Here is a 13,254-nt window from a genome sequence, read left to right on the forward strand (position 1 = left end):
AGTAGAAAATGGGGATAAAAGGATCTTTCTCAAGATGGCAGCCAGTGACAAGTGGTGTCCTGAAGGGTCAGTGTTGGAACCGCAACTTGTCACTTTATACATTAACAATCTAGATGAAGGAACTAAGGGCATTCTGGCTAACTTTGCAGACGATACAAAGATAGATGGGCAGATAGCATTGAGGAGGTAGGAATGCTGCAGAAGAATTTGGACAGGTGAGAAGAGTGGACAAAGAAATGACAGATGGAGTACATCTTGGCAGTGTGGGGTCATGCACTTTGGTAAAAAAAGTAGAAGCATGGACTATTTTCGGAAAGGGCAGAAAATTCAGAAGTCTGAAGTACAAACAGACTTGGGAGTTCTAGTTCAGGATAGTCTCAAGGCAAACTTGCAGTTGAGTCAGTGGTTAGGAACACAAATTCAATGTTGGTATTTATTTTGAGAGAATTTGAATATAAAAGCAGGGATGTACTTCTGAAGTTCTACAAGGTCTGGCCAGACCACATTTGGAGCATTGTGCGCACTTTTGGGCCCCATATCTCAGGAAGGATGTACTGGTCCTGGAGCGGCTTCAGAGGAGTTGCATGACAATGGTCCCAGGAATGAAAAACTTAACATATGAGTTTGAAGATTCTGGGTCTATACTCGATGGAGTTTAGAAGGGTGATATAATTGAAACTTACATGATGCTGAGTGGTTTGGACAAAGTGGATATTCGGAAGATGTTTCCACTGGTAAGACAGACTAGGACCCGAGGGCACATCTTTAAAGTAAAGGGAAGACCTTTTCAAACAGAGATAAGGATAAAATTCTTCAGCCAGAGAATCATGAATCAATGGAATTCATTGGCACAGAAGGTGGTGGAGGCCAGGTCACTGAGTATACTTAAGAGGGAGATAGATTCTTGATCAATAACAAGATCAAGAGTTACAGGGTGCAAGTAGGAGAATAGGGTTGAGAAACTTATCAGCCATGATTAGAATTGTGCAGCAGATGGGAATGAATGGGCTAATTTCTGCTCCTATGGCCAGTTCTCCCAGATCAGGCTTTCTAGTTTTTTTGTTTAGCTGTAGTAGTAAGTTGTTTGGGTCCCAGAAGAGTTGGGGCTTCAGTAAATGACTCTTAACTGTGACTTTCCCAGAAATCTCTCTTGACGTTGAACTGCATGTAAATTTATCTTTTTGCCAAGGGGGCGTGTTTATGGGATGTTATTATATTGGAACAATTAATTAGTGATGGGTACTGTATCTATTATTTGGTTAAGAATTTCTAAATTCCTTTCTTTTGTTTGTATTTTAACTATAATGTTTAAATAAATTGTGTTTTGCTTCACATCGAGTCATTTGATCAGTTCTGTCACATTTGGAACATTCACTTCACATCTACCTTTAAAATAAGGTTACCTTCTTGAAAGATTTTGAAGCGGTCTGGTCTGGTCCATAACAGTAGCACAGAAAAAAATAAGCTAAAGAGAGTTGGTACTATTGCCCTGGAAACTATGGATTTTGGTGGACAGGAATTCATAAAACTCACTTCAGTTTCAGTGTAAAAATGAATGTTCTTCCAATCAATAAAGCAAAATTAACTATTTATAAATTTACGGGATGACGTTAAGTTTGCTGTATAAATTTCCCTTGTTATCTCAAATATTTGATTTATTGTTGCATTTAAAACAAGCAGCTATGGCCTAGTTTACAGTTAATGTTGGTGAAATTCTATAAGTTATCCATATTAGTCACTTTAATTCTGATGTGTACCCAATGTTTATCTCCATTATAAACAGCCTTACGCTCATCATTGACCATTTATATTTACTCATTTCAAAATGCAGCATTCCTTGTAATTACAGTAACGTTATACTTGGTATTGTTGTAGGGAGAAATATCAAAGAGGTGCCTTAAGTTCTATGTTCCTCAGCACAAGTGACCTCTATTCAGACCTCTATTACTACTTACATGGGAGAGGCCAGAGCCCACTTCAAATCTGGCTTTTACATGGGGCCCAGTCACCCTCTTAATTACAGCTCATATCTGAAGTCAATGACATTCTGGGTTCCACAGCAAAATACAACATTTTCATACCTTGGCTAGTTTTGAGAAGATTTGTAGCTCAGGTTAAGGTTCTGGATGTAAGTTTGCTCGCTGAGCTGGAAGGTTCGTTTTCAGATGTTTTGTCACATTGCTAGGTAACATCTTCAGTAAGCCTCCCGACGAAAGCCAGCATGGTGACGTAATGTCTGAAAATGACCCTTCCAGCTCAGCAAGCAAACCTACATCCAGATTTTCATACCTTTTGAGTGACTATAATTAGATGCAACATTGATATTATTGTCAGCCACATCCTCTTAATTAAAGATCCACTTCAGTGAAGACACAATCAATGATAGAGAACTTTATGGGAGGATCTTGGGCTGTCCATAATCTCATGAGGTCTACAAGATAGCTCCACCATATAGCATTGGGATCTTACAATGCTTTCTGACAGTTATATTCCTTTCCAGATATTTGCCAGCTGCATCACATTATTTACCAAAAACCGACATACTTGCTTACCATGAAGAACTCTTTCAAATTTTGTACTCACTTTAGTATGGCAGATTAGGAAGGCTATTAATTTTTAATAACTGTTTTAAAATCTTTAAAATCAACTCTAGTATAAAGTTACTACAATTCTATGACATAGCTGACAAAATGAGAACAACCTTTCTCTCTTCAGCCTGAGAGTATTAAACAGTCCTTCTGACTTGCAACTGCAGTTTACGATTTGCATGCTGAAAGTGAATTTTAAACTGATGTTTCAGTTTTAAATTTTAAACAAATCTTTACTGTTTCTAATCTAAACACTTTATAAAATTAATTATCTTTTCTTAATAAAAGCATCTATTCGAATTCCACTGGTAAGAGTGAAATTTGATCACTTTACAATTTTACCAAGCCGTTAAAAGAAACTGGTTTAGACTCCACAAACAACTGGAGACAGAACCACCTGTATTTTGTTTTTGTCACTCTTTCCTTTATCTGTAGATGTAAGAATTTGTTCAAATTATCTACATCTACACTTAAGTTTCAATTCTTTATCTCTCCCCAGTCGTGACCTCTTTTTCTTTAAGAACCTTCCTCTGCCCTCTTCCTGTGACAGTGCTTTTTCAGAGGTCATGTTTACTCCATTTATTACTTTACCTTCCCTAATAATGCATTGGGCCTCTTGACTGTCTAGAAACATTTGTTGAAAGAATGCAGCTAACCTTTTCACAATAATTTGTTGTTTGCCTTTCTAATTCTACAATTCAGTTCAGAATACTATAGTCAGAATACTAAAGGATGAGACTTTTCTTTTACTTCTTACTAAATAACAAGCTTGGGGCTGTGCCTAAACAGGCCTTTCAAAAATGCCCCTTAAAAAGCTTATATATTTAGAAATGCCTGTTTACGGAAACCTGATTAACTTGCCTAATGTTTCTACCGATGGAGAATCTCATCTTATCCCGTATATGTACATGGAGACCAAAAGTCTAGCTGTGATCATCTGTATGTAACTATCAAACCCTTTCGGCCATCTTGTGTTAGCTAAAAGTAAAATCCCTAAGCAGCCATCTTGTCAACCTTACTCATGGGGTGCTACAATGGTATAATGCAAGATTACCAACTTTATGTTACATGAAAACTGAAAGAACTGTGGAGGCTGTAAATCAGAAACAACTATGGAGAGAAATCAGAGTAAATGTTTTAGGTCAACATTCACTCAACCAAAAACGTTAATTCTGATTTTTCTCCACAGATGCTGTCAGACCTACTGAGTTTTTCTAGCAATTTCTGTTTTTGTTTCTGATGCTAATGTTACAAGCTGGTTATGGACAAGTGGTTATTTATTTTAATTTTGGTCAATGAATTGTGAGATCCAAGGGACATACTAAGTCTACAGTTTTGAACAAAGAGCAATACACAATATCAGAACAGTTGCACATCTATAATACACATACAACTTAAATTCTAATACCCAGAATTAACACATGGTATTAATCAGTAAAAGATTAATGATAAAATGTCCCACAGCGCATAACAAACAGCAAATGCAATAAAGTCAAATCTCATGGATTTTTCAATAAGTCCCCTCCAAATATAAATACCACGGTGGGTCAATGAATCTGAAAACTTCACAGAGGATTATTATTCTTTACTTCTGCTGACCTGGCCTTGAAACTTCTTGTCATTATTCCTCATCATGAACTGCCTCAATGTCTGTTCCCATTATGGTAAATCACCTTCCTTTCTTGGCTCTCTGCTCCTCTGGATTCCAAAAATTTGCACTGCACTATTTATTCACAGGTACAACTCCAGCCTTTCACTAATAGCTAGATTCACCAAGCCAAATCTTTCCTTGTGCTTTTTACTGAGCTCCCTTGCTCAGTTGCATCAATCAGACACTGCTTGAGGTCCTTCAGTGCCCCCACATCCTGCACTCTCAGCTACAGATAATTATTATGGCACCCAGGGATTTGGAAACCACCACAATATTCACAATTTTCAACATACTAAAGTGCAAAGGATAAAATTTACTGCAACCTACAAATGGGTAATTCAGTTGCCTTCATTGCATTATAGCTAAAAGTCAGGAATTCAGTGCCTGTCTCATAATTCTACTTTGTTTACTCTGTCTCCTTTGAACTCCCCAACTTACCTATTGAAAGCCTTGCAATAGGCAGAATTGAATGTTGCGACTTAGCAACTCTTGGAACTAAGTGTGCTTTGAATGTGACATTCTTATAGAATAGATTATAAATGTGAGCGGATACATTTTGTAGGAAGAATTAGGATAGATGAGTTTAAAGGTAGTGCAAGGAGGCAGCCTTGGGGATGCTTGTGCACAATTATCTGAATGTAGCAGGACAGATTAACAAAGTGATTAATAAAGCATTTGTGAAGAGACATAGAGGACTAAAAGTTATGTCAAACATACAAAGAACACCAGTACTATATTTGGGAACAACATAAAAGCTTGGAGACAGTACTGCTGAGATTTACTAGAATAGTCCCAGTTACTCAGTAAATTGGAGAAGCTGGGGTTGATCTTCTTGGAACAAGGAACAAGAAGAAATTCCTTTCTGATAATAAAGGGCACAGACATAAGATGCTTGGCAAAACAAAGTTGTGACATAAAATTTTTTTTTGCACAAATGATTAGAATTTGGAATGGGCTATCTTTAGGATGGGTACGCAGATTAAACAATAACCTCCAAAATGGAAGTGAACAAAACCAGAGTTAGGTGGTATAGCGGACGGTGAAGAAGGTAATATAAGATTAGAGATCTTGAACAATGGGATCAATGGGCTGAGGAGTGGCAGATGGAGTTTAGTTTAGATAAATCTACGGTATTGCATTGATAATACAAACAAGGACCATTACATAGGGCCCTATGTAATGTTGTACAACAGAGAGACTTGGGGCTTTCTCTACAAATTGTGTAATTCCAACAAATTTACATCATAGGTAGACAGAGTGATTAAGAAGACATTTAGCACGTTTGCCTTCATTGCTCAGATCTTTGAATATAGGAGTTGGGACGTCATGTCGAGGTTGTACAGGAGTTGGTGAAGCCTCTTCTGGAGTACCATGTATAGCTCTGGTTGCTCTGTTATCAGAAGGAAATTATTAGAGTATTCAGAAAAGATTTACCAGGATGTTGCCGGGAATGGAGAGTTTGAGATGTAAAAATAGGCTGGAAAGGTCAGGACATTTTTTCACTGGAGCATAGGAGGGTGAGGGGTGATCTTATTGAGGTTTATAAAATCATGAAGAAACCCTTGGGTACTGGAGCTCAAAACTAGAGGGCATAGATTTAACATGAGAGCAGAAAGATTTAAAAGGGATACAAGGGCATTTTCTTTTTACAAAATATTTAGAAAGGTCACAAGAGAATTTTCTTTTTACAGAGTGGCTCGTGTATGGAATGAACTGTCAGAGAAAGTATTGGATGTGGGTACAGTTACAATTTTTAAAAGACATGGTCCAAACTCAGGCAGGTGGGACTAGTTTAGTTTGAGAACATGGTCGACATGGACTGATTGGACTATGCTGTATGATTCTATGACTGAGGGAGGAAGACTTTCAGGGATGTAGGTAAGAGTTCCCTCCAGGTTCTATGTTCATCTCACTCTGCAACAACCAAGCATTCACTGCACAGGCAACTCAAGTTTTTTACTTTAGGAAAGCTTGGGCACACTGCTGCACCAAAAAATTTAAAGTTGCTATTCACTGAAATGAATTGGCCCAGCACAGCAGAAAATTAGAGGTACATTGAGTGGGACTAACTGATTTGCTCTTCAAAGGAGATAGCATAATACTCAGCTGGTCAACTAACCTTCAAAGTACTGCTCTACTGTATGGTCCTATAATAGGATCAAAAACTGTTCATTTTGGCATTAAGCATAGCAGAAAACTAATAAGATCATAAAACTAATCATTAAATCTGTGTTTGCTAACAGAACTTTAGTATTGCTAAAAAGATGGAGGTGTTTTTGAAACTATTTGTTTTGCTCTCATCAGAACAAATGCAAAAATGCCAATTTTAAAGGAAACAACAATTTATACTTCACGAAAATGGGTGATAATTCAGATCAAAGTTGGCAAATTTTCTCTCTTCTCAGCAACAAAATAACAATTAATTTCACCTTAAGTTACTCAATGTTCATCACGTATAAACTTGGACTTCTGAATGACCTGTTATCAGAAGTAAAAAAAAATGTTCTTTGATCATAACAGCAGATGCTGATCATCCTCTTTATCCTCATCTGAGAAGATTTCATGAACGCAAATAAGTGTGTTCTTGCACAGTATTAAATCATAAGCTACCTTTAAGTCATAAAGACAACAAAGTCACAACTTTCTCAGAGAAAGGAAAATTTCAAGTTACTTCTTGAAAATCAGAATTCAGCTGCTGGGGCTAAAAGCTAAAGCTCCAATGGAGTGACTCTATTGGATTTTTAAAAATTCTTATTCTGGATTAAGGGCATTTGGAAGGAAATAGCACTGTACTATTTAAGTGGGATGGCAAGCAGCTCAGAGGAAAGATGCTTTATGTTAAAAATATATGACTAGAATAGAGAAGCTCTATGGCAGCACAGTGGCTCAGTGGTTAGCACTGTTGTCTCACACCGCCAGGAACCTGGGTTCAACTACAGCCTTGGGCGACTATTGTGTGGAGTTTGCACATTCTCGACATGTCTGTGTGGGTTTCATCTGGGTCCTTCAGTTTCCGCCTACATTCCCAAGATGTGCAGGTTAGGTGGACTGGCCATGGTAAATTGCCCATAGAATCCAGGGATGTGTCAGTTAGAAGAATTAACCATGGGAAATGCAGGGTTACAGGGATAGGGTAGGAGAGGGGTGGTGAGCCTGTGTGGGGAGCATGGTGTGGATTGAATGTTGGGCTGAATGACGTCTTTCCACACCAACAGGGATTCTAGGATATCAAGGAAGTTGCACAATTCCCACTTGGGAATTATTTATTCTTAAATGCAGAAATGATTTTATAATTAAACAGTGGTAAGGTTCTGCATAAGGAATCCATTGCTTAAGTTTCAGATAACTTAGAAATGTACATTATTAATTATCTTGATCTTAGATTAAAATAAATGCTCGGCACAATATCGTGGGCCGAAGGGCCTGTACTGTTGCATGTTTTATGTTCAACATTCAGTACTAGACAGAGTACTACTCTTTTGTTCTTGTTTAAGTATTGTAACAAAGAAGAAAGGTGAATACCTTAAGAAGTTCCTTGTTAGCAAATGCAAGTATTCCTTCAAAGATCACAACATTTGCTCCATATACAGTTTTCTGTAAAACAAACACAAGTTAATGAACTTTGAAGTTACCTGCCTCGGTCTAACCAAGACGTCAATGAACAGCATTCAATGGTAACACATTGCAACATTATAGATAATATTTAAAATTGACAGAAATTAAATGTTAATAGGCTTTGGCCTCCATTAGAAAATTAGCTGCTAGCAGGGCAGACCAGGTAGGGTCATGGTGGTGGTGGCAGTAAAGATAAATGTTTCATAAACACTGGCTACCACTGGAAAATGGTCACAATCAAAATATCATCTTTCTACCTGAAACAGCAGATCTAATTTAAATGTAAAGTGAGAAATCTGCTTATTTTGTGGCTTTAATGGCATTTCTTACATAAAATTAATTTCAAATCAGTATGAATGAACATGGATTGCATGATTCAAAAATCCTGAGACTTCGGGATCAGAATACACAAAAAAATTTATATGAAAAATTGTGATAATTTTTTTCACTGTTTGGAGGAGAGACATGTTTCACTAAACCTGCAAGCAATCAATTTTTAACTACTTAAAATTGAAGCTGAGTTGTTACTTAAAATATTAAATGCCCACATTTCCATTTCTGCTTTACATTTACGATATATAAATCTGAATGATTTCACCCAGGGCAAAATTTCAATCTATCACGTTTACTTGTAAGTTAAACACTACTATTGTCCAAAAGAAAAATATTTTTCATTAAAAATCCACGTTTGATCCTATATTCCAGAATCTATAAATGAGAATTTTAAGCTATAAAAGTAAAAATGTTCTACTATTACGAACTCTGTTTAAAAAAAAATTTACAAACCACCCGCTATTAACACTAACATAGTGTAGCCAATATAGATTTAGCACTAAGTGAAAAAATTGATGATGTTGGATAAATTACTGAGAACATTCAAATCAACCACATTATTTTTAGACTGCAAAAGGCCTTAAAATACCAAATGTGGGAAACCAAATATCTTACAAAATATCAGGACATACATCTTGTTAATTTCCCTGATGTTCAATCAAATGAACAGCTTCAGTCTACATAAAAGGCTTTTGATGCATAGAATGATAGATTACTACATAAATAATAAACAAACAATTGCAGCCAAATCAACTCTTTTTAAGAAAGTAGTTGTGTCCAATACTTTCATTCATTAGTGGTAGATTACCTCAAGTATATTTAAGACATCATCAAACTTCAGGATTTTCTAAGTCCACAGAAGGTTGTGAAAATGCTTAAATCTTACAAGAAACACATTCCCTTTCACGGTTAAATTGGCAACATATCCATGACTTAAGTTCTACAATTCAAAGTTAAATCTCAACATGAATTCCTTTAGTTCTTTTCGCTGAGATAAATTCAAAACTTAGGACATAGGTACCTTAACATTGTTAATCACACAGTAGTTGCAAGAGTTGGTATGTTTAATCAATTTGCCTGCCTGCTAATGCAAAACAAGCTGTTTTTCATTCACTGAGGGGACTTAATTTGCATTTGCTCGGAAACAGCTAAAAAAATATTCAGCCCAGTATGTTGATTTTCTATTAATTGGATCTTAATTGTATTCAGATTGTGGTTTTCAATGGGGAAGCACCTGTGTTCAGTTAGCAGTGATTTCAAGATCAGAGATGCACTGCATGTAATATCTCTCTAAATAAAAGCTGAAATGAAGACATGGTTCAAATTCCATTTTCTACTGTCTGCCTATCTATGTTGTGATACAACAACCCAGGAGGTTAAAATGAAGTTAAAACCTTTTGTTAAAAAATTGCTACTGGAAAGATTTTTTTAGAAATTCTGATTCTACTGTCAGCAGACCATATATCCTAGCATTCAGCAAAGTTTTAACAAAATGGAAATAAATTCTTCTCACCAAAATCACAAGGCTATACAAACGGGAAGATAGTAAAACCACACTGGCATAGAGGATAATATCCTTTGCTCAGCAATGCTGAATACAATTGCTAAAATATTTGTATAAACACTAGAATACTTAGCAATGAAACAGAATCTAATTTATTAGTGTAAATGAAAATGTAAAATTCAACTAGAGTGCATTTCACAATATCATAGTTGTCTTTTAATTTTTGACCATTACAACAGAATAGACAAAAAAATTTACAGCAAGGATATTTGTTATTTTGTCTGACAGCCAATTACCACCCTCATCAACAACTGTTACAACCCTTACTCATAGCAAAATTCAAGGCGGTAACACTGATTTGTCAACAGTCCAAATCCTATACCCACAAGCTTCGTGCTTTGGCTGTGTTGTAACATTGGAATGAAATGAGTGTCTTTTGAGAGAGAAAAAGCTACTTTATATGTAGAAAGGAATAACCAAAAACTGAAAATACTGGTAGATGTTCATGCATACAATAATTTGTTATTAATTATAAGTCTACATAGATTTATTGTCTTTCTACCACAAGGTGCAAAATGACATGCTAAAAGTCAATCAAAATCTGCTATCTGTGGTTAAATCATTTGAAACATAAATGGCCACAAGTATCATAATACTTTTAAAATGAAAGCTTGTAATTTGGTGAATTATTATTATATCACAAAATATGTGATTGCATTTGGGATAGGAAAGCACGTGTTATATTTGATAGCGGGGAAAAGCAATCTATTTGGCAATCCAACTGACCCCCTGTTGTGGGATGTAATGGAATGCACGAACAGTACCTGAGTAAGCAGCTGCTTGGAATTCTGGCTTGTAATAAAATCTTACAAAATACTCTTGCCTTATACAGAAAGCATATAAGATGAATATTAATATTCTCTTTGATGCAGTTGGGCAGCACAGCCAAGGTCCCGGGTTTGATTCCAGACTTGGGTGACTGTCTATGTGGAGGTACATTCTAAATCTATTATCATGTGGAGGTGTCGGTGTTGGACGGGGGTGGCCAAACTTTAAAAATCACACAACACCAGGTTATAGTCCAACAGATTTATTTTGAAGTACTAGTTTTCAGAATGCTTCTCCTTCAGATAACTAATGGAGCAGGATCGTAAGTCACAGAATTTATAGCAAAAGATCAGTGTCATGCAATTAAAACAATATATTTAACAAACCTATATTGGTATTAAATCTTTCATCTTTTAGAATGGGTTGCAGGTTTTGGTTCATTAAATGTAAATCCCAGAACTTCTTTTAAGTCACATTCTCGAGATAACTTAAGGTTTTATTTAAAAAAGTTTTATTTAAAACATTGTATTAAAGGTGTGCCATGAGAGCCTGTCTGTATCCCAATCTTGGGTCAAACTGGTTCTATTTCCAAAGTAGGAATTTATAAAATGTTATATAGATCGACTGCCTGGAATTTGAATGCCTTTTGAGGAAAAACAGAAGGTTTTTGCAAATACAAATGCACCCCATAAACTTTGTATGTGTGTGCATGCACATGAGAGAGAGAGTTTAAGGCGTGTAAGAGAGTGTGTGCTTGCGAGTGTGCGTGTGTGTAGTGGGGTCACCTGTGATGTGACATGAATCCAAGGTCCTGGTTGAGGGCATCTTCATGGGTACCAAACTTGGCTCTGGCTCGGCCACTCTGGTTATTGCATATTCCAAAGTCTGCCTCGAAGGACAGTCAACCAAACATCTGAGGCCGAATGTCCCTGGCCAGTTGTGTCTTATGTGACTCAGCTAACGTTGTCTATCTTGTATGCTGCAAGTAAAGATGCCCCAAGGCATGGTACATTGGCGAGACCAAGTCAACGGATGAATGGACAATCACCAGACAGGGGTGCTCCCTCCAGTTGGGGAACACTTCAGCGGTCAAGGCCACTCAGCCTTGGATCTTCAAGTGACTATCTTTGAAGGCGTACTTTGGGATATTCCACACGGAATAAGTGACAGTTTGACTGTGACATTTTTAAAAATCTTACCAAACAGCAGACTCAGTGAGTATTATAGGCCCTGAGATAGATTTGAGGCCTGCCAGTGCTGGGCCACACCCACCCATGTCACATCTGAGTGACACGCATCGAGTGGGTGTGGAGTTGCGTTAACTGAACGCCAATCAACCTTGTTAATGAGGAAAAAACTTCAAGAAAAAAACCTTCCGATTTCGGAGCTTTTCAGATTTCAGGATTTCAAGGATGCATTGACAGATTGTGACATCAGAAGTCATACTAAAATTAGATTCAATGGAAATTAAGGAATGTCGTCCAGTGGTTAGTAGTTGGAATGGAAGATGGTAGTAGTTTTTGGAAATTAGCCATCTCAATTTCAAGACATCTCCACAGGAGTTCTTCAGATTAGTATCCTAGACCCAAACAATTTCAGCTGCTTCATCAATGACCACCAAAAGGACATAAGTGTGGACATTCTCTGATGATTGCACAATGTTCAGCAACATTCATGAGTCTTCAAATACCGAAGTAGTTCATGACCAAATCCAGGAAGAAAGTGAGGACTGCAGATGCTGGAGATCAGAGTCAACAAGTGTGGTGCTGGAAAAGCACAGCCGGTCAGGTAGCATCCGAGGAACAGAAGAGTCAACGTTTCGAGCACCTAGCCCACTGAACTTACACACTGTCCTGTCCCTCTTGGTGCAGAATCTCTCCACATACATTCAAGACACCACCCACATCCTCCACGACTTTCGATTCCCCAGCCCCCAATGCTTCATCTTCACCGTGGTCAGCCAATCCCTGTATACCTGCATCCGCCACAACGACGGCCTCCAAATCCTCTGCTTCTTCCTCTCCCACTAATCCGACCAGTATCCTTTTGACACCCATTTGATTGGCTGAACTAGTCCTCACCCTCACCAATTTCTCCTTTGAATCCTCCCACTTCCTTCAAACGAAAGGAGTAGCCTTAGGAACCGCATGGCCCTCAGCTATGCCTGCCTTTTCATCAGGTATGTGGAACAGTCCATTTTCCACAGTTTCACCAGCATCATTCCACTACATCGATGACAATATCGGCGCTGCATCATGCTCCCACAAGGAGGTTGAATAGTTCATTAACTTCACGAATACTTTCCACCCTGATCTCAAGTTCACCTGGACCATCTTGGTCACCTCCCTCTCTTTCCTGGTCCTCTCTATCTCCATTTCTGGCAACCGACTCAACACAGACATCGACTTCAAACCCACCGTAGCTACCTGGACTGCACCTCCTCCCACACCCTCCTGTGAAAACGCTATTCCCTACTCCCAATTTCTCTGCCTCTACCTCATCTGCTCCCAGGGGGACCAATTCCATTCCAGAACATCTCAGGGGGATGTCCTCCTACATCAAAGACCGCAATTTCCCCTCCATGTGGTCAACAATGGCCTCCAGCACATCTCCTCCACTTCCCACACCGCTGCCTTTGAACCCCACCCCCCAATGAGGACAAAACCCCACGGTCCTCACTTTCCAACCCACCAATCTCTGGATACAGTGCATCATCCTCTGCCTTTCCACCACCT

The 13,254-nt window shown here is 38.0% G+C and overlaps 1 protein-coding gene across 2 annotated transcripts in view; it reads right to left on the reverse strand.

The window, feature by feature from the left end:
• si:ch211-243j20.2 (uridine-cytidine kinase-like 1) overlaps window positions 1-13,254 on the reverse strand; it is a 197,853-nt gene that overhangs the window by 114,587 nt on the left and 70,012 nt on the right. For both annotated transcript variants that reach the window (XM_060851760.1, XM_060851769.1), the window contains one exon: window positions 7,762-7,833. In XM_060851760.1, coding sequence (XP_060707743.1) covers window positions 7,762-7,833 — 72 coding nt within the window. The remainder of the gene's footprint in view (window positions 1-7,761; window positions 7,834-13,254) is intronic.

This window comes from Hemiscyllium ocellatum, chromosome 3 (genome assembly GCF_020745735.1).
Source record: "Hemiscyllium ocellatum isolate sHemOce1 chromosome 3, sHemOce1.pat.X.cur, whole genome shotgun sequence".
Classification (NCBI taxonomy): Eukaryota; Metazoa; Chordata; class Chondrichthyes; order Orectolobiformes; family Hemiscylliidae; genus Hemiscyllium; species Hemiscyllium ocellatum.